The sequence below is a fragment of the Anguilla rostrata genome, chromosome 4 (genome assembly GCF_018555375.3).
Source record: "Anguilla rostrata isolate EN2019 chromosome 4, ASM1855537v3, whole genome shotgun sequence".
Taxonomy (NCBI): domain Eukaryota; kingdom Metazoa; phylum Chordata; class Actinopteri; order Anguilliformes; family Anguillidae; genus Anguilla; species Anguilla rostrata.
The window spans coordinates 63,540,040-63,567,141 of record NC_057936.1 but is presented as its reverse complement, the minus strand read 5'-3'; the positions used below and the strand labels follow the sequence as shown (position 1 = coordinate 63,567,141).

Below are 27,102 nucleotides of genomic sequence, written 5' to 3'. Positions count from 1 at the left end.
CTCTGTGAATTTCGGCGAGCGCAAACAAGCATGTGCCGTCTTCCAATGCGTGTGCTTCTGTTGGCTGTCACATGACAGCATTTCATTCTGCAGCCCACCTGTTCAGCTGGCATGGACGTTCAGTCAGGAGGAGACACTTCCTGCGCTGCTTGCGCACGCAGACTGGGATACCCGATTTATCTGGGGGGGGATTTGCTGGTGGGTAATCCCACCACCTGAGGTTCTACCATCCCTTCCCAGGAAATGGCGTGGCCAATTAGGTGGTGCCCAAAGTGGTTGCTGGTGACAGCTGGCATTGGCACAGTTTCAGTACCAGAACCTGGGGTCCATCTGCGCACTAGTCAGTGCCTTAGCAGGACGAGACACCCAGCAGCCCCGACTCTTAAAGCTTACACTGCCATCTAGATCTACTGTTAGGCCTTTGCTGATCAGTGCCATTTGGAAATGCTGCGTGGTGGTTAGGTGACTGGGCTTGTGAGCTCAGAGGTTCTGGGTTCGGGCTCCTCTGATGTGCCCTTAACCGAGGTGCTTAACCCACATTGCTTCAGTAAAAACATCCAGTTGTGTTAAAAGACTGCATGTGAAAATAGGCAATGTGTGTGAGTCGCTCTGGTTCAGATATGGAAATGTGATGAGCAGCGATGTACGTGCCGCCAGGACTCACCAGAGAAAGAGCCCTCTCAGCATTTGCGATGTTGTACGTGCAGTGCAATTGTAAGTTCTCTGTATGACTGTCGGAATCATGTCGGTAGTGAAGTTTGACAGTGCGATTCTGCGACCCTAAATTTTTTACGGAAAGGTGGTGGAGAGACAGCAGTGGCGTGTGTGTGTGTGTGTGTAGCACTGTCCCGGCTTGATTCTGATTTAATGGGAATAGAGGGATTTGAGGCCCTAGGAGAGTACAGTAACAGCGCTGCATCAAACTGCACAGTCAGCAGTGCGTGGTTGCCCTTTCACTGGAACTCGGCATACTGGGGTTCCTTAAGATATATATGTGTGTGTGTGTGTGTGTGTGTGTGTGTGCACGTGCATATGTGTGTTTGTGTGTGGTTAGTGTGCTTGCGTATGTGTGTGCGTGTGTGTGTGCGTGCATGCGTATGTGTGTGTGTGTCTGTGTTTGTGTGTGCACTTGCATATGTGCATGTGTGTGTTTGTGTGTGGTGAATGTGCATGTGTGTGTATGTGTGTGTGTGTGTGCGTGTGTGTGCGTGTGTGCGTGCGTGTGTGTGTGTGTGTGTGGTTAGTGTGCATGCATACATGTGTGCGTGCATGCGTATGTACATTGTTGGTTACTGACCAGCTGGTTGTTGACCATACTGTTGCAGTTTTCTCCCAGCAGATGATATGTCGTATGTTTGCAGGACTTTACCGCAAAGCCTCTGTCAAACAAGGTTCGCAAATATTTTTTTAATTATGTTGTGTGCAAACTAAAGCAACTTTACAATGTGGTAATGCTTGCGGTTTGAATTTTGCTTAAAACAGACTGAAAGCAGATGTGCTCATGTTCTCACCCAACACACATGCACACACACACATACACACACAACTCCCCGAGCTCCCAAATCTGTTTTTCATTGTGACAGTGATGCACCTCTGCCTGGCTCTTGTGCTGAGCTCCCTCAATCAGATTAAAGAGCATATATACATTTTTACTACTTACTAAAGTCTGTCCTACGTCCCAGAGTAATTACTGAGTTAAAGGACACCGTGAATGAGCGAGGCTATTGCAAGTTGGTCTTGTAGCCTAAAGGTCGCAGGTTCGAGTCCCCTCTAGGACACTGCCAGTTGAGCCCTTGAGCAAGGTACTTAACCTGCATTGCTTCAGTATATATCCAGCTGTGTAAATGGATGCAATGTAAGTGCTATATAAAAGAAGTTGTGTAAGTCGCCCTGGATAAGAGCGTCTGCTGCATGCCTGTAAGGTAATGTAATGTAACATTACATGCCCCTATAGCAAAGTGATATACAGTATTTCGGTTGAAGTGTAGACTTCGGATAATTCACAAGATAATGATTATACGCACGGTCAGCTTGTGGCTCAGTGGACTGAGCCTCTGCAGGTTTCTGGTGTCTAAAGCGTAGAGCAGACACCATAAAGGGACGATTTTAGCGAGTTATGCTACCCCAGTTTCTCCAGCGAAATCCCACCTGTGTGCCCTGTATGCGTCAGTAAGAATTTTTGATGTGCAGACCGGTGATTCCAATTATACAGCATACAACAACATATTGCAAATGAGCTATATACTGTATGTAAATTCTGTTAAGTGGAGCCATTTAAAAAAAAAACTGGTGACTCCAGTCCTTTAATGTGCACTTTAATGTGCATATTTAGCAGGTGCCAAGTAAATATTGATAGTTGCTGATTTTATCACTAGATGCACTGCAGGCCGCTTGCTATTTGACTTTGCAGAATACCTTTAAGAATAAAAAGACAGAAACAAAGTGTTTGAGTATGCATTCTGTATGTTTTTATTACGGACTTGTCACATATGGAATAGATTAAGTTCCTCGGCTGAGATGTTTCTAAATTTTTTCCACTTCTTGACTAAAGCAAGTCATGGGTAGCGAGCCGTTAAACGGTGAAGTCACACTCATATTCAGACTGGACAATGATAACATCGAGCACGAAATTAAACCCGGTCAACATTTAATGGACATACTCTCTGTCCAAAAATTAAATGACTTGCCCACGAGTGGCCGATTGTCTTGGCCACGAGAGTCACATTGATGGGAAGTTCAGTTCTTTTTCCTGACTCGTTCGCGGACGATCCGTTCGCTGAAATGTGAATCTTTCGACTCGTTCACGTGATTCGGTAATCTCAGTTTCTCCAGAGCGAATTGGAAGCCCCCCCTACTGACAAACGAAGCCTCGGAAATGTTGTGATTCTGTGACTCAGAGCCAGTTTTACCGTCCAGACCCTTCTCGTTTATTCATCGGAGTGGAGATAGCTGTTCTTTGGTGTGATACGCTAACTTGGCCCATGAGCGCTAAACCATTGCAGTGCCTTGTTCTGGTTGCAAACGCAACTAGATAATGTACCTGATTCGAAGAGCAGCATTAGCCTGTAGCCCAGGGCAGGGTACTGCTCATATGTTCACTCATAAAACACGAGTTTAGGCAGTCAGCAGCTAATGGGTTTACTTTTGGTTTTACAGCGTTATGTCCTGCAATATTGTAATGCTTTTAAATGCTTTTGCACAACATGATGATCGGCGTAATGGAAAAAAAGATGCGCCCAGAAAAGAAACCCGGCTCAAATTTTTTTCGGGGCGCGGTCGAGCCTCACGGGCGCTCTCGGCGTTTCGGGAAGGCGAACAAACGCGCCGGGCGCCCGGATTCGCGACTTTTCGTTTTCGTTTCGTCCTCTACCGTTGCCCTTATCTTCCGAGCAGTCGGCTGTCGCGCGAACCGGATTATTGCTAGCCGCGGATGCCTGTTCGAGGAGCGCCGAACGTCTGTCCTCTCTGCCTTTGCTTGCTTGCGTGCTTGCATATTTATTTATATTTATTTATTTATTTACCAATTTATTTATTTATCTACTTGGTCTCAGCCCACTAGCACAATTACAGAAGTCAATGCCATCGATCTGAAAGAATGTGATTCACTGTGCATGCAGATACAGACATTAATTGGTTGCACAGTTCCCCCCTCCCCCCTCCCCTGTGCCCCCCCCCACCACCATTGGTATTTCATTGTGCCCAGTTGATCCTTTGAGACCCCCGACTGATTGGGGGGAGGGGAAAGGCCTCCAGTTCAAAACAGGTTAATGGCTGTAGCCAAGTTGTGTTTAGCATGTTTAAAATGACATGACACACACACACACAAACACTTCTCGAATGGAAATAGAAACTACAAATGGGTTTTGGATGTCACATTCTTTATTTATGCACCTGTCCTTTGATCACACTGTGCGCATGCGATTTATGTACTTCTTTTTTTGGCTGGACCGCAACAGCGGGGCCAGCCCTACAAAAACGTGAATGTCTGTGAGTGACTGACTGACTGAGCGATGAAGTTACACCATTGGTCGGGCGAGTTGTGAAGTTACACCATTGGTCGGCCGGGTCACGTGTGTTAGGCAAAGCCGTATACTAGGTTTTAACCTGGTCTTGTTTTTTTTTGGTGCCACCAGCAGTGACATTTCATAGCTCCCTAGGGTTAAATTACATTGGGTCTGTTGGCGAGTGTGCACGTCCTTGTGTGGTGCACGGTTGGTGCATGCGTGTGTGTGCACGTGTGGTGCACGGTTGGTGCATGCGTGTGTGTGTGCACGGTTGGCGCATGCGTGTGTGTGCACGTGTCGATTGAAACGCTTTCGGCTATAGATCCGGCCCTGCGTTTAATCTCGGCTGCGGTGTGTATTTTTTTCCCCCACTAATTGTGTTACAGGCCTGCACTTGATCTGTATTGACGCAAACAAGCCATCTCCTGTGCGGTGTGTTTATCGGCAGACAGTGTAATCCCCTCCTTAGAAGATATCCTCCCTTCGATGATTATTGTTCCTCCGATAATTTCAGGCGTTCGAGATCCGGGCAGGTTGGCGCAGCTTTAAAAAAAAACCTTTGAGGTTTTAACGCTCCCTGAGAAACGCGGAGGGGAGACGGCGTGACAGCGTTTCACGCTCACGCTGACAACATTAGCGTCGTTTTCCGGTCCATTGACTCTCCGTTGCTTTTTGGAACAAATAGTTACAAAGAAAAGAAAAGAAGAAAAAAAAACAACTAAAAAGTTTTTTTTTTTTTGAGCTTTCTTTAATTTTTGTGATTGGCAGGGATAATTTTTTCCGCTCAGCAGGGTCTGTTCCAGAAGGTTTGCTTAAACGCGGTTCCGGTTGTTCTCCCTTTGTCAGTCATTTCCCTGTCCCCCTGAAAACAGGCCATTAAAGGACGGTTTGGCTACGATTCTGTCTCATTAGTCTTCACCACGGGGTCAGACTTTCCTCACGCATCTTCTCTTATTTTCAGCTTTTCGTCCTGTCTTCGCAACGTTCATTCAGATTACATTCTATGGCTCACCATTGAATGTTTCAGTGTGCTTCCTTCATTATATAGACTTAGTTTCAGCGATATTAATAATTCTGTGTTTTGTTATATTGCCGCAGTTTAATACACTGGGGGATAAATTACGTGCTTGTTTGAAATTAAATTAAATAAAAAAAGAACTACATTCCATCTGTTCGGACTGTTTTTCCTGTCAAGAATCTTGACGAGTTCACTGGGCAGGGCTTGCCATATCCTGCTAACTCTTTCACCCAGGCCTGGAGTTCATTGATATAGAAACCCGGGTCAGAGGTTAAACATGTCTGATAGCTTAAAAACATACTTACATGCTCTTGCACACACACACAAGATGTCACACACTGCGCGCCAACACTACACACTGCTTCCATGTGCACACACACACACACACAAACACTAAGACACACCACACACAACCACACACACAAAACATGCCAACATGCACACAACAGCTGCCACACTGCCACACAATGCATGAAGTGTGCATAGGCAGCATTCCATAGACACTCACAACACACACCAACACAACTGCAACACACAGTCAATGCAACACCTGAACCACACCATCATAAGTGTCATAACAGCTTGATAGCTAACACACACACACACATGCCAACACACACACACACAAGCATGCACACATACGCACACCACACCACACACACAGCATCAACATGGCGCTACAAACACACCAAATAGACCCTACAACACACACACACACAAACATGCCAAACATGCACACACACACAAGCATGCCACACATGCACACCACACCATGCACACACACACCATACATAAGTGTGCATACACACGCATATATAGACACTCAACACACACACACACACACACACACACATGCATGCAAGGACACGCAAAACACAAACACACAACCCGACAGATGGCCTATCCAAAACCGATAACTAGCTTTGTAATTTGATACTGTAACCCTGATCAATTTCTTTTTGCACAACATCGATTCGACATATTCGCACCATGTAAAACAGGAAGAATAAGGCCTCGCTGCCGACTGTTGCTTCAGTGCCACATCCCAATGTGTGGCCACATTTCATTGAGTTTATTATTATTATTAATTTATTTTTTTTAGCCAGACAGCAGTATACTGCACGGTGTACACTTTTATTGAAAATGCAGTTAAACACTTTCACACCTGAGGTACAGGCACCATTTTGAAAGCTTTTTTAATAGCTTTTGGCACTTTTCCATGAACACCATTGCCTTATAAATCAAAATTGCTGAGAAAGGGCTTTTGTTTTGCACCATTTTGCATTTCAAGAAGTTATGGCACTGCAGATATATGCGATGATTGTCTGATGGAAATTTTATTTTGGCAATGCATAGAGCCCCACCCCCCTCAATAAACAGTGCTTTGTATAGTCTTTCTTTTCAGTCATTTTTAGGTGGCTTTAACTTATATCATGCCACGATGACCAGCTGAACACAGACAACATTTCACCTTTGTGAATGTTCAGTTTGTTCTTTTAACACAGTTCCCCAGTTAAAGTCATTTGTTCAGTGCCTTTCCTCTTTTCTGAAGAAAAATGACAACATGTCATTATTAGAAACATGTAATTTTGGAGTATGGAATATAAGCACAAGATTTAGTGCACGGAAAGCCCCTTTATTTGAGACGAGGTGCATCAGCGGGAAGATGAACAGAGCAGACGTGTCTTAAAACGCAGACGGGTCTGACATCTGGAATTGTGCCGTTCGCACGGTCGGTGATATATCTATATCAGGGGACGTCCTCCCTGCATTTATTCCCCTAATCGTTTCCAGTGGAGGACTCGGGCTGAGCGCGTACGGGGGGGGGGGTCACGTTGCTCGCCGAGCGCGTTTGCGCGCCTAACGGAACAAATCTGACAAGTCGTCTGAAATTAATCGCGACTTGATCCTCGGCGTGTTCATTCCATCTAAATTAAAATCTAACAGATGAACGGCGTTTCTCTTGGGTGGTGGTGGTGGAGGATATGGGGGGCTGCGTTGTCTTCTCCCCCAGTAATTCCAGCCCCCCCAACACCCACCCAACCCAGCGTGCCTGCCTCACTGGGATAGTGTTGGGGGGGGGGGGGTGGGGCCGGCGGAGACTCTGTGTGTGTAAGGGCGTTTAAGGCACTCAGATTCTGCCCTCTCCCCTGGGCATTTTAATGACTCCACCTCCCTCACCCCCCTCACCTCCCCAGCGTTGCCCTGGCTGTCCCTCGGTGGTTCCCGCTCGCGGGTTTCGCTTAGTCACGTACGAGGAGCAGCAGTTTCTCTCCTTCTATGATTATGAGGTGTTTAAGAAGGGCCCGGGGAGGCTCTGAAGCAAAGTGGTCTCACGTGACGAGCGTCTGTAATTCCGCCTGTGGGGGAGAAGGCTTAGGGGGGGGTTACAGTGCGTTTTTTATTTATTTATTTATTTTTGTACATTCAACAGTACCCAGCACAACACGGTCAACATGAACATTAATAATGACCGGTTCAACGTTTGATTATGGTACCATTCTAAATGTGTTTTCAGCACTTTGTAATGCACAGCCCCTGGTTAAAAAACAAAAAAAAACAAAATAAAAAAAACAAGGCAGCCATTTCCTGCTGGAATGCTTACCCCACCGTCTGTCACAGGGGGGATTTATTGAGCCTATTAATTGGACCGGGGATGATTAGATACAAGCAAGATCTAGAAAGAGCCCAGATTGGGGTTTTGGCTATGGCTAAGTCATGTTCCCTGCACTCGATTAGCAAATGTTTTTATTTCAGAGATTGAAATGTTTTCACAAATGCATTTTACATTTATTTGAAACACAACTATATGATTATGTGTCTGTATGTAACATTAAGAGACCTTTCAGTATCCAGTTTTGATTCTAGCCTTTTGATTGAAGTCTGTTGTTGACATTTGTCGACATGAGGACCAAAGTTGTACCAATGAAAGTCCAGGAAGCCATTATGAGGGCGAGAAGTAAGAAGAAACAAAAACTGTCAGAGACATCGGCTGAACCTTAGACTAATCAAAGTCAGCTGCTTGGAACATCATTAAGAATAAAGAGAGCCCCATGTGAGCTCGGAAATCGCAAAGAGCCTGGTAAGCCAAGGAAGACTTCTACTGGGAATACAATGCATTTGGAAGCAATTGGGGGTGTTAATGTTTGGGCATGTATGGCCGCCACAGATCCTGGTTCCCTTGTCTTCATCGATGATGTAAGTGTTGATAACAGCGACAGAATTAATTATCACGGGTACAGAAGCATCTTACGTTGCCCTTGTCAACACTTACATCATCAATTAAGACATTGTATTGATTCTACCGTTATTATTACGACGATCCTTCCTAGAATGGGTCCCAGTGCCTTCGCGAGCACGCCAGCACCTATCTGCAGCTTTCATTTTACATTCTGCTTATTCTCCGGCTGATTGCTATTCAAATGGGAACGCAGCTCTGAGTAGGAAGCTGAACCCACAGGGTAACAGGGTAGTGCACTGAATCTTTGTTTGCTAGTGGCGTAGCTTCATGGCTGATTTTGGTGGTGGTGGGGGGGGGGGGAGAGAGGGGGGGGGTCATCCTTTAAAGTGTATTTCATCTCTTTTTTCATCAAAGGGTGCTTTCATGTACTTATTTGAAATGGCACAACAGTAAGTGAAGGGGAAGTCAGACGTGATATACTGTTGTTCTCCAGACCTTCAAAAAACGAAAAAAGCAAACTCCGCTGATGCATGGTCATCGAAGCTCATTCTTTTCTGTAAATAATGCTGGGCGCCTTCTGTAAGACGTACCCTTCTCTGCCAAAAACCGGCGCACTGCCTGAGCTTGGCGGAGGTTCATAAACTTTTTTTTAACACTTAAAATATATTTTTGTGCTGACGGTCGTGTTCGTGTTTGTCCCCCCATTCAAAAAAAAAAAAAAAAAAGGGGTTAAACTTGATTATGGAAAGCCACAGCTGTGGGCTCGCAGTTCAGGGCGAATACGCTGCCACTGGCATGCTGTTAAAGTCTATTATTGGATGATGAAGGGAATGGGTCAGAAAGCCCTTCCGTCCCAGGTTATTTATTATTCTGTCTGTTGCATATGAGTTATGATGTGCTGCATGTCAGCGCATCTCAGACGTGATTAAAGATCCCGGCTAGATGTGAGATTAGTTGCGACGTACACTATAAATGATGTGGATGTGACATGTTTATTATTATCCTGATGGCTTAATGACTGCTAGACACTTTGGGAAGAGAGAGAAAGTAGTGTTCTTTAGTTGTAATGTGAGTGGTGAGTGGGGTTTTTTTTTTTTTTTAAAGTCAGTCGTACAGTTTTGTTTTTGTCCTTGTAATTTGGTGGAAGATGTTTTGCGGTCCACTTGTTAAACGATCCCATTTGAAAGGATCTGAGGGGTGGTGTTTGCTTAAAAAAAAAACAAAGAGATTGAAAGCGTTGTCTCCCAAACACAGTCCTCTGGTAAGACTCCCTGGCGTGACTGAGGGTGTTGGAGCCGGGGTGTGACCCACTGTACGGCTGACTTGCTCCTGTTCTTGTGAGAAGCCTTTTGAGAGCGCGTAGTTTTTTTTTCTCAGGGGAGGTTAGCAGCGAGCTGTGATTGGACGAGGTTGCTTTGCATTTTTCGGGAAAGGCACGTCCAGGAAGCCGGCCACCGGCGTTCCGACCGGCCCCCGAGATCCAACGGCAAAAAAGAAAAAAACGAAATTCCTCTGACTCCTGGTGACGTGCCTGGCTCCCTCCGTGAACCCCGTGGAAATTTCTCATCATTATCGGGGCTTTGAGGAGGCAGACATGACAGAATTTATCAAGGGCTTAGAACAAAATGGCTTTAAGCTGGTATTTTCAGATCAAAGCGTCGGTTAATTCTCATTCTGAATTACATGAAAGGGGTTTTAATAACTAGTCTGGCATGTTGAAAGTCACCAACAAAAAAAAAAGAAAGAAAAAAAGAAAAGAAAATCTATCAGAACAAATGGGTATGAATTTCATTTAAGGCAATCGATTGTTATTGATTCAGGTTAAGGAGCTGCCATTTATCAGGAGATACATACCCACAAGACTTTGAGAGAAGAGGACCAGGAGGCAGCACTCAATACACTCAAACAGTGGCTGCTGCCCTCATCTAAAATTAATCAATCTTAAAAAAATAAATAAATAAATAAATAAATAAACCCTATCATTCCTCACAGGGATTCAAAATTAGACAGAACAGTAGTCTGGGTACATGTGACCCCTATTAAAATCATCAATCTAAAAACCAGACCAGGTCAAAACCTGGTATATGGCTGGACTGGACCGGTCGACCAATGGTGTAACCTCATCACTCAGTCACTCAGCCACAGACATTCACGTTTATAGGGCAGGCCCCACTGCTGCGGTCCAGCCAAAAAATAATAATTTTTTTTTTTTTTTAATTAAATAAGATTCTTATCATTCCTCATAAGGATCAGGGAGAAACCAGCCTCGGTCCGCAACGCCCCTATCAGAGGCCGGCGTGAGCCAGAGAAGCCAGCCGTAATCCTCTGTGGAGCACGGCGGGGGAATTACAGCTCAGCTCCGCCGCGTCATGTGACCGTCATTAGGGGCCTCTCGACTTAGCGCAGTCGGGGAAAGCCCCGCCCGTTTCTCGGAAGCGGCTGCGGAACGATCTGAGCGGCCGCTGTGCTGGGCTGGGCCTGCTTCTGAACACCGTGTGAGGCCTCACACACCGGGGCTGCACGCTCGCGTTGTGGCTCGGGGGAACAAAAAGGACTTCTCTTACTTCCTGACCTCTGTGGATGGCTTCCTCTTGGCCTTGCCCCACCTGCCGCGCTGCAGAGGCTTGTCCTCCGGTGTGTTTTTTTGTTAATTGTTTGCGATGAAAGCCTCTTCGCTCGACCGTAACACACGGGCACAGGCGCCTTTTCAGTTCAGACGCAAGTGCTTTTCTTGTCGTGAAGGCCTGCCTGTGTTACATAACAACCAGTCGCGTACGTGCGTGTGTGTGTGTGTGTGTGTGTATGTGTGCGTGTGCGTGAGCGCCATACTAGCTGGAACTATCTGTCAGAACCATAAGAGGGAAACGGAAGGGCAATTTTTTATTTTAAAAAGCAATAAGCCGCATCCAGAGAAGGTGGGGATAGGTGAGGTTAGGAAATGAGCAGGAATTACTCTACCTGAGGTATCCGCGCTATCGACCGGATCTTTTTATTAGCTGTTAGAATGAAGGATGCATCTCATTTATCTCCCTCTTCGCTTCAGAGCGGAGGTACTAATGTAATCCTCGCCAGCTCTGTCGCCATGGATCCCGCAGGCTGAGACGCCCGCCTCCAGGTAACGGGGCGTGGGGGAGCGATTGTGATCTGCGGAGGGAGGGGGCCAGGCTTTCCTCCCGCGCACAAATTGAGGTCGTTGCACGAGCCCCTTCTTCCGTACGGCTTGTAAAAAGGTGAGAATGTAAATTTGCGCGCGTGAAGTGGCTTGTTATCCACGATTAATTTCGAAAACGACATTTTTTGGGTCGTGCGCCTGGGGGCGTTTTTTGCGAAGTAGACAGATTGTTTTTTTGTTTTTTTCGTTAGTTCCCCTGAGGGGTAATGTGTAGACTAGGCAGGAAGAGGATGGGTACAACTATTAATTATACATGGGAAGTTGGGATTAAAAGTGTACCGCCTTCATGATAAGGGCGAATGAGGGCATTTTAAAGACAGAGTTATTATTTTATTTTTCTTTTTTCTTCGCTTTGATTTAAGTCTTTAAAACAGCTAGCTGGGAAACTCTGAGACAAAGGCTTAGACCGCAGCTATAATTTTCCGTTTCCTGTGCCGAAAGCAGGTATGAGACGTTTTTTTTTTGTAACATCCAGTCAGGCGCTAGGCCGGTAAGTGAAATTGTCATTTTAAGAGGCTGTGCGTGGAATTCTTGTGAAAGAGCTATTAAGGCCGCAGATGGGCCTCGCATCGAACCGCCAGCAGCTGGGTCAGCCGAGCGCAGACAGCGCTTGAAAGCTGTTGTCTACCTAGAGACGCCTTCATTTCGCAAAAGATAAAAAATAAAAAATAAGCCGTCTAGTCCCGAACCCCCACCACCCCCCACCCCTCCACCCCCCTGCTGAAGCCAGGAGCGGATAAGTAACGGGCGATGACGCCGTGGCCAAAAAACCCGTGTGGAATTTTTTTTTTGGTGGAGGTTAACGAACGTCCTGTCCTTCGCGCACAGCTCTGGCGGTGGTTGCTCGGAAACGGCGAATCCCGGAGACCGTGGCGCCGATTTTTAAAAAAAGCCGGCCCGCTGTAGCGAGGCGTCGTCCGCGCCGGGGTCCCGCGCTCGCGATGCACCGATAGGGCGATCCGGCCGGACTGCTGATGCTCTGCGCTGGGCGTGTCATCCGTTAGCAACGGCCGAAGAACCAGCTTCGGCAGCTTGTGTCATCCTCCTCCATTTTCGTTCCTTTCTTCTTCTTCTCGAAGTTCGAATTGTTGCTGAGGTTGCATTTAGAGTACAGTACATGCTTATGTAGAGCTGATTTACATAAAGCTGTGCTGGGAATTAAGGTTTTTGTTTTTTAAAACTGTAAACCATACAACCCAAAAACATCTCTTTTTTTTCCATTTTTTGTATCAGTAATATATCTGTTATATTTTTTTCTAAATCATAGTTATGAACATAGTTATGTACTGCTTAACGATCAAAGATTTTTTAAAACCCTGAACAGTCTTTGCATGCAAAAGTTGTTTTAGAGCTAAGATTAGCCAAATATGTAGATTCATTTCCTGGATGTGATCATTTAAAGCTTTTTAAAGCAGGCTTTTCTTTCTTTTCATCCTGTTTAGATAGCTTTTTCTACATTTTTAAAAATGTGACTAGCGCCAGTGAATTTATATGAGGTTTTGTGTGCGTGTAACAGTGTTTTAGCTACATGCAAGTGATAGGCATTTATTTCACTTGGATGGATGCCATTCATATGTGAACTGTTTAACGTCAGCCTTCTACAGTACAGTGAGAAAGGTGCTCAAGCAAGGAATTAAAGTGAAAACACTTGTCTAATTCCTGGAGCCAGGCTCAGTAATGCCCTGAATTGACTTCTGACAGGTTGATATTCTGCAGAGGGGAGTAGGCTGAGAGATAATTCTTATTCAGCGCCTCAGTACCAGGAACCAGACAACCGGCCGATTGGCACACCTTGACATTGACGTCTGCCAAATGCAAAGCATTCTGGGAAATGCGAATGGGCAAATGCCCGTGACGACAATGAAATAATTGTCGGGGAGATCACACAGTGTGAGCTGGTACCAGCGGAATCCTGGCATGGCAGAGGTTCGAAGGGGAATGGTGGATATTGGCTTACTATTCAAAGATGGCATTTCTGTCATACAGATGAATCAAGAGTGCCAATAAAAATCAAGATTTTGTTGGTTTTTGCTGTTTTATAGTTACATGGTACTGGTATAGCACACTGCTGTACGTATGTGTGTATTGGTGTGTTTGTCTGCACATGTATATGTGTGTGTGTGTGTGTGTGTGTATGCGTATGTGTTTGTTGGAGTTCACTAGAATTTTCTTGTCTATGTGTTTTCAAAAGGCTTGGCAGCTAAATAGGCTTTAATAAGCAACCAAATGCTTTCAGAACAAGATATATTTATATATTTCTTTGTCTCACTGCAATACCTGCAATGAAGCAAGTACAGTTTTCTATCGTTATAATGAGCTGGGGGGTTGGCTTGCCTGTTTGACAGATGCCATCCTGCGTGTGGTAAACACGTTTGCCTGGTTTTTTTCTCACTCGTTTAAAAAATGCACAGCATCCCGGGTCGCACGTTCTGTCTTTTTTTTGGGAAATCGTCACGTCGTGAATGGAAAAAAAAAAAATAATAATAAAAGTTTGGCTCCAGGGTGCGTGCGGAAACGTAGCTTAGCAAAGCCGAGGCAAGCGCGTGAATACAGCAGCTTCCATTGGCCCTTGAAGTAGCGCGCGTCGCTAAGTGCCTTCAAGGATCGTGCCTGTGGAGGAGAGCTACGATGTCACGCGGTCTCTCCGCTAACCGGTAAACTGTTTACGTCGTGCTAAGTGTTCAGTCTTCCCACTGCCAGGAAATAGCGTCGCTGCGCGTTCGCTGTTCCTAAAAGTTATTCGGCTGGAGTTGATCTCTGAGGTCGCATGCATCTCCCCGAAAAAATTCCTAAGAGATGGCAGAGTAGGAAAGTGTTTTTGTAGGGAAGAATAGAGGAGCAAAAAAAAATTGGTTTGGGTTAAATTTGCCACTTTGCAGCCTTCAATATAAATAAATATATAAATCATAAATATTCATGCTGCACTGGAGAGAGGAAGTGTACGTGCCCTTAAAGGAATAAATGAAGCCGTAACTCCGGTAGCCTTCTGCAGTTTTTTTTTTTTTTTTTACATGGTAATGCAACCTTTTTGGCAGCACGTTTTTTTTGAAAAAGCATTTGTGGGAGAGAATATATGCACCGTTATTAGCGGGTGTCTCTCGCCCTGCCCTTTGAGGTACGTCATTTGAAATATCCATTTTGGGGGAGCGAGTTTCTCCGTCTCGGAGAAATGGCCTGTCAGATTGGGCCGTGATAAGGTGAGGCCAAAGCAGAGTCTGCTCCTCTTCAGTCTCCCTGCCTGGTGGAGTAATAGGCTCGCGTGAGATAATGAATGTTATTATAGCGCGCCCCCCCCCCCTCCCTCCCAGTCTAGCTGCACTTACAGCTCCGCACCACCTGCTCACAGGTCCAAGGGAAAGGGGTGCCGGACTCCGTTGCGAGGTTGGCGGTCGAAGCGGCCGGCTTCCCCGCGGATTTTAGCTTGGGGGGTGGACTGTACCGAACGGAGGGGAAACGCGCGATATCCAGAGCGCCATAGTGGCCCGTGTTCTGCCTCCACAAGACAAACCGTGCTGGTGAAGAATGACCATTCAGCAAACGGCTGGGCCGGCCGGCTGCTGTAGGAACTGGATCGATTTCTAGCATCCTCTTTTTTTTAGTTATTGATTTCTTTTTTTTCTTCCTCCCCTAGTAGAAATGTGTGGTAACTTTCTCGCGGTGCACCGGTAAAGTATTAACAGAGAATTATACACACGTTTGAGGCTCCATTGCCCGTTTGCAAACGAGGAATCTCAAATAAGGTTGTGTGTGAGCTTTTTGCACGGCAGGTCCTTGACATTGGAGCCCATTGGAGTGGAAACAAAATGTTTGAGTTTGAAATGTGTCGGGTTCCGCTTTCGCCCAACGGAAACGTGTTCTGAGCAGACCCTGGGTCGAGTACGTGTTTGTTCTGGATTCAAATACTTTTCTACGCTTTTACTGGTCTTGTCTGGTGTATTGGAACCAATGAAATACTCTCAAAAAAAAGTGCAAACCCCGCCTTCTGGTCATATTGGCAGGCTCAATTGCACCAGACAAGTTCAATAGAGCACAGAAAGTGTATTTGAATCCAAACGTCCTCCAAAGGACCTCGCACATTGCTGATGAATTTCCCATGCTGAAAATCACTGTTTTTTTTTTTTAACTTTACAGACATGTGGTAAGCAGTGTGATTTAACTTCACAAAGTAACATATGCTTTCGCTGTCAATAATTTCCACGGTGATCACACACACTTCCCATTTTAACTGCTAATGTGGGTTGACTTTCTTTTTCTTTTTTTTTCCTACCAGTCACAGACAATTAAGCCAGGCAGGAAGTATCTGCTTCGTGAAGTGAATTTTTATATTCAAAGCACCGCTCTTCTTTTCCAAAGCGCTTCTGCACAAACACAGTGTGTGGGCAACATTTCGCTCTTACATTACAACCAATTAAGCAAAGCTGCTCCTACCACTGCTCTTTTAAACAGGAGGAGGCTCCCCTGCATGTTCAGTTGGTCCCTGAGAATTAAGCAAACGTTTGTTTTTTCTCCTGCCTTTGTTCCTTTTTCTCTCTCACTCTCTCTTGCTTTCTGTCTCTCTATCGCTCTCTCTCTACTTTTCGTGTTTGTGTTTGAGTTTGGTCGCATCACGTGACACGGTCCATACAAAGGCCACTTGAGAGGTTCGAGGGGTTTTGTGTTTGTTAGCTTCAGGGGGCTAACGGTGAATGTGACCGTTGGATTGGAGCTAATTCAGGCTCTGCATTAAATCTGCATTTCTGCTGACCGGCCACATTCCTGTATTCCTGTTTCTTTTTTATTTTTTTATTTTTTTATTTGCCAGTGCTGCATAGGCATTTCGACCCGAACCGAAAAAGCCCTTTGGCCCCGTTATGACCCGTCTAACGTAGGCAAAGCTCGGTATTTAAAAAGAATGCGACGCCTGAAAAGACGGAGAAGGTGTTCTGAAGCTGCTGTTCTTCTGTTGCGAGTTAAAAAAAATAAAAATAAAAATTTTTTTAAATCTCAAGAGATTGTCTCGGTTTTTCCTTTCCTTTTTTAAATTTTTTTTTTTATTCCTTGCAGTGCTCTTGGCCCTGTATAGAGTGTGTGTGTGCGCGTGTGTGTGTGTGTGTTAGAATTAAATTAGCACAGCACAGCGAACAGATCCATTCATCCTTATTGGAATTTGTGCCGCCTAGTTGGAATTTATGCATCCATCGCCATCGCATTAGCTGCTGAGGGCCCTACTGGAGGTGTTAAGACCTCACGTTTCGCCAGGGTGGGTTGGGGGGGGGGTGGTTGTACAAGTTACAAACTAAAGCGCAAACTAAAACCCACAAAGTTCCCAGAACAAAAAAGATCTTCACAAAACCACAAACCCCGTACACACAGAGTCTCAACACGACAGCCCCCAACAAAGCAAAGATGTCTTCAGCCTCTCACTGCAGGGCTTATGTTGGCCACAGGCAGGTGGAGGCAATCAGGCAATTAAGCAATTAGCCTCACCTGCGCTACCCAGAGAAGCAGAGGCAGGGGACGTAAGAGCCTCTCTCAATTGGCTCCTGCCTGAGACTGTGGAAAAATATGCATCATGACAGAACCCACATACTGATACCATTACGACCCCCCCCACCCCGCCCTTCCTCGATTGTTTGGGTCGCAAACCAAGTTTTTAGGCAGCCAAGATGACAAGGGAGGGGTGGGGGTAGAGGTGGGGGACGGGGGCACACGGTTTCGTTTTAAGTTGTTTTGAGTTTGTTTGAGTTCAGAGTTTGCCAGAAGTGCAGAAGGAAATGATCTCTACCATCACTAGGATTCCTTACGATCTGTGGAGGGCACAAAAACAGATTTGTGCTCATGAACAGTGTTTTGTTCACTTCTATGTTTCATAGAATCCTTGTCTATATTTAAATATTCACCACATTTTTTTTTTACCATTGCCCTCCTAGGCTACTCCAGAATGTTTATCAACCCACCCAGACTACCCTGGAAATGGAGGATCATATATTTCTAGCTCTGCCCAGTATTATTTTATATATTTCATGTGATCAATGGAAACACGCACTGCGCTGCACTGCAGCAGATTCTGTGAGAAGACAATGTCACACGTTTCATACGCAGGTGACGTGCGTTACTGCAATATCTGATATGCGACTGTGCGGAGAAAGAAAAGCAATCAGGTGCTGTCTCGGACACGCTGGCCCTTTACCACCTCGGTCTTCACACCATCCCACATTATAACACTCTTCCTTCGCTGAGCTGAACGGACAGATCGAATTTTCGCATCGCGCTGCAATACGCTCTCTGGTGCAGTATAGGGAAAGCGATGGACAGATGTGATTGTTTAACATCCTTTTTTGTACATTAGATTATTGGAATGACACTGAACCGTGCCAGTGGTGAGCCTTATGCAGCTCAGTTTGATTAGGGGACCCTGGCAATTTGCCCAGATGAAATATTCATTATTCCGTGAGTCAAAGAAAACAATAGACTTTAAGTGTGCATTCTTCTAACATCTATGCGCTTGTGTGGACACAGTAAAGTATTGAACTTCAGTATGTGACTGAGAGAGAGAAGAAAAAACTGTCAAAGACTGGATTGGAAGCCTCAGTTGTCATGAGAAGATTAAATGTACCAATGTCTTCTCTTGTACTTGCTTTTAATGCTCAAACCAGCAATGACAAATAAATTGTTGCATAATTAATTTTGACATAATAACAAACCACTTAACTTCACTTTAAATACCGAAGATATTTCTCAGTAGAGCAGCTCAGTAATCACAGCGGGGGGGTTTATTTGACTGGGAAAAAGGTGCAATATCAAGGAGTCATTTAATTGAGGCAACAGCTGTAATTAAAATTTGTCTCTCTAATTACGAAAGAAACATTCAAGACTTCACCTACATATTGCTTCTGCCAGTCTCAATCTGCATCTTAATGGGGCCCGATTCCTCTCTGGAAGTATCATTTCAGGAGTTGCGAAAAAGCTAAACAAATGTTGTTTTTTGTCGCTTTTGTTGTTTCTCAAAGATGGTTACAAGATCCACTAACGCAAGGCTTGTTGACTCTCCACCAGAAGTCCATAGCATACCGCCTGTTTTAATCTACAGAGATCCTCTGATTGTGTACACGTGATATGTTCCTCTTTTGACATCATAGCAAACCTGAATGAGGAATGGACCGGGTAACCTCTGTGTTATGAATTAGACCTTTTAATTGTCTCCCTCTTTAAAATAAGGGAGAAGTTTTTAATAGAATGCATGAAGAAGCTTTCGGGCTTATGTGAATCACCAAGATAAGGGGGATATGTACCTTAAAAATGAAATGAGATTTCTATTCATTGCTTGCAGAACAAGCAATGAATAGCAATTTAATTGGTGCTTAATGGCTTGTTTTGAGCTGAAAATGATTGCCTTAGCAAGTTTGCCTTGTCCCCCCCCTCCCCACAGAAACCCTTTGTTCAATTTTGTTTTGAAAGTTTCTTTGTGAAACTGTTTCAGTGCCCAGCTGGATGTATTTATGGTGGTATAAAACACCTCTGACTCTAATAGCTTACCTTGAACTTTTTGCCTCTTTTGTCTCTATTGTCTTTTTTTGCATGTCTGCACAGCACATGTCTTGGTGAGGTTCCAGACACTTACTTTTGTTTGCAAAAATGGAACGTTTTATAATAAAATTCAGTAAAAAATACAGCACAATACTGTATAATAATGCATCTTTGAATATAGCGCTTTTCATAAGGGTGTCTTGGCGCCCTTCAAATAAATTGAACTGACTTTACATAGAAATCTGAATATGTTTCGTTTGTTTATTTTTTTTTAAGCGTACCCGTCTTCCTCCTGCTTTGTATCGGCTGGCTAGCGTCTGGATATTTGGCTGGTGTTTGAGAGAGCTGGTGCTGTGGAGATCCAGTCCTGCACTGACTCACAGATCTGCATCCCCTGCGTGACTCATCCCCATTCACCGTGCCTGTCGCACGTAGCCCGTCCGTAAACTATTGAGGTCAGGTGAATCAGCACATTCGATTCATGCGTCAGGCTTACTCTCAGGTTTCACACACTCGTGATTTCCAAAGCATGGCGTGTTTGTGTTTTTCAGTTCTTGTGATATCACTTCCTTTGGGGAAGGGGACGGGGGGGGCACAACGTTTCATTTTGGCAGATTCATGAAGATATAATTTTTATTTTTTTTTTACTGTTTTTTTTTTGTTTTGTGTTACTCTCTCTCTCGCGCTTGTTTTCACAGTCTGCTGTGCTCGACACCTGAATCAATTCCGTGTTCCCCGTCTCACCCCCTCCCCCCTCCCTCCAGTGAGATTTGTCGACTGCGGCAGGAGCGTTCGGCTGCAGTACGGGAGCAGCGACCCGGCAGACTTCAGGATAGGGGGCGACGGAGTGCTCTACGCCGCCAGGAGCTTCCGCGTCCCCGGCGCGCACGCCCGGCTGCTGGTGGTCAGGGCCGAGGATGAGGACTCCAGGGAGCGCTGGCAAACACGCGTCAACCTGACCCCAGCGACCAGCAGAACGCCGCAGGTAGGCCTAAAAAACAGGGTACGGGGTTTGGGGGTTTGGGGGTTGGGAGGAGTGTACAGGCAACCCTCTTACTCCTGCTGAATAAGTTGTCATAAGTACTTTCTATTGTGCTGTCTTACTTACCTGGCCGGGGACTACGGGTGGAAATTAGCAAATTGCTATAACCCGGTTACATTACATCTCTCCTTGTTGTATATAGGGTTAATGTTATTTGCACACTGTCCCTGTTCAAAAAAACTAAATAAATAAATAAAGCCTCAGTCTGCTACCTACTGCAACTCATAATTTACCACCGGAGAATACTGCCAGTTTTGTTTCGTTTTTCCGTTGCTGTTGTTGTTTGTTCTCAGAATCACGGCGACCGTTCTGAATGGATGGATGTGTTAGCGCAGGTGCCCTAATTGAAATTAGCGTGTCAATTAACCTGCGAACCCACGCTGCGAAACGCATTAGCAGATGTGCGGCAGCCCGCGATGACGGATGACATCACATCCCGGTGTCTCTGCGAGCTCGTTGCTCGGTCACGTGAAATGGCCTTGCTCCCGAGGTTGACTGCCCGCCAGTCACACGAGGGAAAGAGGCGGCAGTTGGTTTGGCTCCGCCCCCATGTTCTCAGTGTGGTCACATCACCTCCCGCTATTCGAACTGTGATGTCACTTAGCTTTCTTTAAAGGCATACTATGCAGGATTTCTGTCCTCGCTTCGCTCCCGTGTTAACAATCAGAAATGTCTTCTCCTCTGTTGGAATCGCGTCTCTATCAAAAATACAGCAACAGCTGCATTCGTACCAGTCCGGCAGTCGAAAGCATGCCAAATTGCTCGAGTGACATATCCGATAGCAAAAACTCCCGCTTTTTTGCGATAAGTAGCAAAAGTTAAATACCTACGGAATAACGTTAACAGAAATTTCCAACTGGTATACTCACCTCTATTACCTAGCTAACGATCGCTAACTAGCCAATATAAACTGAGAGAAGTGGATTCGAACCTTATTCTCCAGCCTTAAGCTGTTACTTTGTGAATTATCGGACCCAGCACAAATTCTCGAGCCGACACGGCCAGCCAGCTAACTGAATTTAGTTATTAGTTATAACTGAACTTAATTTTAGCTGATAACGGCAGCTACCTATCCCGAACGCTGACCAGCCACTTGGATAACGTTAGCTTAGCCACCAGGATGACCCTATCTCTTCAACACTAACCCAGCACTGCACCACTGTAGCCAATCTATACACACTTCTTCTTCTCCTCCTTCTTCTTCTTCTTCTTCTATTGGCCACATTCTTTTCTGAATCAGCCTATGGAGAAAAAAAGGTCACAGGTGCAAACTTCCCAAACTCGTTTTTAGAATGACGAACGCAGGCAGAGAAGCCAGGGAACGGGCTGAAGTGCACTAAGATTGCCGGTGCATCATGGGATTGACTGAGCAACGGTCGCATTATCATATTATCAAGGTGAAAATCCTGCATAGTATGCCTTTTTAGTGACCTTTGTAGGAGCAGTTCTACTTCAGATAGCGGAGAAACAGTGGCATTTCGTGTTAGCATTTCTTAGTCAGTCTTGTGAATACTGTATTTTAGTGTGTGTGGGCGTACCGCATGGGAAGTTAAGGAAGCTCACCTGTGATTCTGCTTTGCCGTGCAGTGGCCATTATCAAAGGCCACTTTAATTGCGTGTGCTTTCACAGAGAAGCCGAGTGCGCCACTGAATAGTCACTAAAGCGAGCCCAAGCTCTTCTAACAAACTGCCAACCGTGCATTGAAGTACTTACCAATTCATAGGCGCACGGATGCATAATCCTCCTGCATTGCGGTTGAGTTGAAAAGTAGCCGTCTGCTTGATAACCTCAATCCTCATTAATGCTGACCGTCCTCAATCCAATTAAATTTCCGAGAGGGGGGGAAAAAAGGAGAAAAAAAAAAAGTTTATTGGGCCGGTCGACGCCGCATAGTGCCGCGTAGCACGTGAGTCGGCCGTCGGCCAGCGTTAAGCGCGAAGGCTCCCCGAAACACGTGTCGCGTTGGTGCAGTGGAAAAGAGGACTTCTGGCTCTCCCTCTCTCTCTTCGCTCATTTTGGTCCTCTGTCTGTGGTAGATATGTGATTTTAATGAGAGCATTCATCACTGTCGTAATGTTTCGAAGGAAGGAGGGATCTGCCGCTCGCCCGCGAAAAAACGCGCGGCAGACGGTCGTTGCATTTCTACAGGAACAATCACGCGGCCTATTATCATAAATATTAGAAGGGCTGGAGACACCGCCGGAGTGTTTGAGTGTACATTAGAATTTTTTTTCTTCTCCTCCTTCTCTGTAGCCGACGCGAGTGGAATTCTTCTGGGTCTGTCATGTTCCATGTTAATGGTCACGTATGAGGATTTATGGCGCGCTCCTTGTGCGGAGCGCTAGATAGAGTGTCTTGGAAGGGTGATGGCGAAATTCGAAATTGATACGCCGCCGTTTGCTTTTTTTTATTTTTTATTTTTTTCTCGAGTCCTTCTTCGATCGCTTCGAGTTATGGTGGGGGGGGGGGAATGAGGGGCGTGCGGAATGAGAGATGCGCCGAAGTGAAGCGGGCGTTGATCACGCGTTCCATTTTTCACGTTGTCGGGGGGGTTGCCGCTCGACTCTCCTTTTTTTCCGAAGTCCGACGTCATCCGTAATGTGCCTTTAATTAGACAGTGCGCTGAGTGCACGCAACGATCCGGCGAAACCGCGCAGATCAGTTCCAGCCATCGATTTCTGTATAAACAGTAGGGTTACATCAACCATCAGTATTGCTCCATCAGACTTTTTGTCCCTATTCATTAACGCTGTTCATTTCACTTTTTTTTTTTACATTCTTTTCTCACATTGGGACATAATGTGTTACTATGTGCTTCTGTGCTGGACCTCACAAAGCAGCATAGCCGGAAGGCTGTAGGGCTGTGTGTGTCTGAGTGTGTGTGTGTGTGTGTGTGCTTGTTTGTTTGTTTGTTTGTTTTGTATGTGTGGGGGTGAGACTCTGTGTGTATGTGTGTGCTTGTTTGTTTGTTTGTTTGTTTTGTGTGTGTGTGTGCGTGTGTGTGTGTTTGCGTGTGTGTGCGTGCATGCATGTGTGTGTGTGTGGGAGGGGGCAGCTGTTGGAGATGCCAGGAGGTGGGAGGTAGGAAGATAGAAAAGCTAACAAAAGCTTAAGGAACATAGTGGAACACTTACAAGATTACAGTCGTACAGCCAAGCCCCTCCTCCTCCCGCGGCCAAACATTCAGACTGAAAAGGACACCTGGCTTGGATTGGAAAGCAAAGGAATGGTAATCTGCTGATAGCAGTAATAGACACTGGCTGCCTTGTGAATGTAGGCAGTACTCCATTTTGTAGGCTGCAAGACAAAGAAGGTTAAAATCGATTCTTATTTTTCCATTACCTAGTAGGTAAAGTATAAAGAAGGGTTGCTAAAAAAATCTGTACTAGTCATAAAAAAAAAATGTTCATCTGTGTTGGAATATGTGAGCAGGACGGCTACATTCTGAGTGCTTGGGTATGGCTTTGGAAAAAGCAGCAACGGCGAGCAGTTTCTCTATCCAGGCCACTGTTACTGGATACTGTGAATCCAATCAATGAACCGGAGCCCCAGCGTTCTCTTTGAAACAGCCTGATAAAAAGAATCTTTCTGAGATTTCTAAAAAGTTTTTTTTTTAAAGGTCGGTGCAAAGCCACCACAGCAGTGAACTGCGATGTGAGGGGGGGGAGGGGGGGTCTGTGACTTCATGTCCGTCTCCATAATGAAGAAGTCAAACGTCACTGTGTGTCTGTCACGGTACAGTAAATCTTGAACTCTTGCCCCCCGCATTGTTCATGTACCGGTAGGTCTGATACTGAAAACTCCAGAATATCCACCGTTTGGAATGACGGGGATATCAACTCCATTCTTACATTTAAAAGACATTTAAAGAAAGGTAGCGGTGGAAACAAACTGACAGCCAAGGGGTTAATTGCCTGTTTTTTTAAACTGTCTTTTCAGTCCTTTGCTTTCGTAACTGCCTTCGAAATATCTGCCTCTTCATAACAACCGTGAATTCCCAGCGTGGAAGAAAAGATTTTCGTAGCTGCCGTTAGAACAATTAACTTTGGAAATTGCATGCCATTTTTGAGGCTTAATGTTGAAAGTCTTCCTCTGATTGTGATAGGAAAGCCAGGCTTTTGTATTTTGAAATGGCCACTGTTGTGAGCAGAATGGACGTATTTATTTTTTGCTTTGTTTGTTTGCGAAGCAAAGCAAAGCCTTGCCTGGCGTTCCAGTCCGTCGAAAATGTGCATCCAGGCATTCGTTTTGTTTGGTTAGTTATGACACACCCTGCATTATCGAAAAAATAGAAGTTTACGTAGACAAATAAGATTGCAGTTGTCTGTCATACCTGACATTTGCAGAGTTGAATTCAGGTCATGTGAATAAGAGTTTTAAAATAAACCAGCAGTTTGTGGTTTGGAGGTAAAACCCGAGGACGTCTTCTCTGCTTGACCAAACTCCAGCACTTACATTTTGTTGACAATGCCTCAATGAGTCAAAAGATTTTTCGTAAGCGGGGCACCAATTATCTCTTACCTTACAACTGAGAGGAACTGTTCTTTTTATACCCAGTGCAACAAAAAAAAACACTCAAAATGAACTTCACTCTACAGCAGGGGCCTCAAACCCCAGTCCCGGAAGGCCACAGCAGGGGCCTCAAACCCCAGTCCTGGAAGGCCACAGCAGGGGCCTCAAACCCCAGTAGTGGAAGGCCACAGCGGCTTCTAGTTTTCGGGGTTTCGGCATCAGGTGATTAATTTAAGTCACTGATTGGCTAGAGAGTCCACACGGCCTGTTCTCGAGGCCCTAATTGGCGTCTGGCCGAAAGGCAACCACGGGTACCTGCAGACACTGGGGGCCCCCCCCCCAGGACGGGAGCTTGGACACCCCTGCTCCACAGCTGTGTGAAATGCGCACGGCTAAATCACCTGGAGGGGCGACATAGCTCAGGAGGTAAGAGCGGTCGTCTGGCAGTCGGAGGGTTGCCGGTTCGATCCTCCGCCCCGGGGCGTGTCGAAGTGTCCCTGAGCAAGACACCTAACCCCTAATTGCTCCCCAACGAGCTGATTGGTACCTTGCATGGCAGCCTTTCACCGTTTGGTGTGTGAGTGTGTGTGTGTGGATGGGTGAATGAGAGGCATCAATTGTAAAGCGCATTGGATAAAAGCGCTATATAAAATGCAGTCCATTTACCATTTGGAGGGAGGGGCTGGGGCTGGGGCTGGGGGGGGGGGTTAGAGAGGGAGTCATGTGACTCTTCCAGGGCTCAGAGGTGTCCGGAGGACTCCTCACTGGAAAGATGTGACGAGGAGCGTCGACGCCCACCTCCAGCCTCGCAAGACGAATGCCTGCTCTGCCAAGCAAGCCGTCCCCGGCATTCATCATCCCTGACTCAGGTCCCAAATAATTACTGCATTAATTTTCCCCCATTTTAATAGGGTAATAAATATTTCTGAGTCATGTTCGCCGCGGCCGCTGGAGCTGCCTCTCTGAATTTAAATGTATTAAAATTTATAATCGGATTTCAAACGTGATTAGCGTTCGCGGTCCAACAGTTCCGAAGTTCTGATGGCGAGGGCAGGTCGGGGCAAGCGAAGCGGTAATGAATTTCTTTTCTTGTTTTCAGACTTTCTTGTTTTTTTTTTTTGTTTTTTTTTTCCTCAAATAATTTTATTTTTAGCGTGGCATTATTCAAATGGCCCGACTAGCTTTCACAGATCAGCAGTTCGTAGAGCCGAGGAGAAGGGAGAGAGCGGGGGGGGGGGGGAGAAAAAACCCCGCAAACAAACAGATAGTTGTTCGGCTCAAACTGCAACAGTCATCCATCACTTCCTCTGCATGAGGATACGGCCATTTTTTCCCAGAAGAAGAAAACCTTCTCAAGGTTACTCTGACTCTTCTGGTTTAACTTCGATTTCCACCTCGAACAAAGTAATGGCAAAAAAAAAAAAAAAAGAAGAAAAAACGAAACCAAAGCAGGTTTCATCCATCTGCGTGCTTTGTGTTTGCCTTGCAGGTATGGCTCTCTTTGTTCATAATTGTGTTCATTGTGTCCGATGGAGCATAAAGGGAGCTTTTGATGAGCAGCGTCCCTGTGCATCAGATGAGAAAAGCCTGTGACTTACAGCGAGGGGATTCCAATAACCACTTCTTAGGACTGAAAAGAGTACAAAGGCATTCGGGCTCTTTTAGTCCCGGTGCAAAGGCAGGAGTGGAGTATGCGCAGTGAGTAACAGCGGTGGAGTACGCGCGATGAGTAGCAGCAGTGGAGTACGCGCGATGAGTAACAGCCGTGGAGTACGAGCGATGAGTAACAGCCGTGGAGTACCCTGCGATGAGTAACAGCCGTGGAGTATGAGCGATGAGTAACAGCAGTGGAGTACGCGCGATGAGTAGCAGCCGTGGAGTATGCGCAGTGAGTAACAGCCGTGGAGTATGCGCAGTGAGTAACAGCCGTGGAGTATGCGCAGTGAGTAACAGCCGTGGAGTATGCGCAGTGAGTAACAGCCGTGGAGTACGTGCGATGAGTAACAGCCGTGGAGTATGAGCGATGAGTAACAGCAGTGGAGTACGCGCGATGAGTAACAGCAGTGGAGTACGAGCGATGAGTAACAGCCGTGGAGTACGTGCGATGAGTAACAGCCGTGGAGTATGTATGATGAGTAACAGCAGTGGAGTACGAGCGATGAGTAACAGCCGTGGAGTACCCTGCGATGAGTAACAGCCGTGGAGTACGAGCGATGAGTAGCAGCCGTGGAGTACGCGCGATGAGTAGCAGCCGTGGAGTACGAGCGATGAGTAGCAGCCATGGAGTATGAGCGATGAGTAACAGCCGTGGAGTACGCGCGATGAGTAGCAGCCGTGGAGTACGAGCGATGAGTAACAGCCGTGGAGTACGAGCGATGAGTAGCAGCCATGGAGTATGAGCGATGAGTAACAGCCGTGGAGTACGCGCGATGAGTAGCAGCCATGGAGTATGAGCGATGAGTAGCAGCCGTGGAGTACGAGCGATGAGTAGCAGCCGTGGAAAGACTCCCTGCTCTGGATTGCGTTAGCGCGCATATTTGTCTGCGTCGTCCTTTCTGTCCCGTGTGCAACCGGGGAGGCGGAGAAGAGTGATTATGATTGGCCCTGGCGGGCGGGGCCACTGGAAGAAGCCAGCTGATGAACAGAGCGCTGGTGATGGATGAAAA

At 46.0% G+C, this 27,102-nt stretch overlaps 1 protein-coding gene across 1 annotated transcript in view; it reads left to right on the top strand.

Annotated features, from left to right (window-relative positions):
- The window catches only part of LOC135253944 (cadherin-2-like), an 82,947-nt gene that overhangs the window by 33,593 nt on the left and 22,252 nt on the right, over positions 1-27,102 (top strand). The window contains exon 3 of the mRNA XM_064333813.1: positions 19,646-19,866. Within this exon, the coding sequence (XP_064189883.1) occupies positions 19,646-19,866 (221 nt within the window). The remainder of the gene's footprint in view (positions 1-19,645; positions 19,867-27,102) is intronic.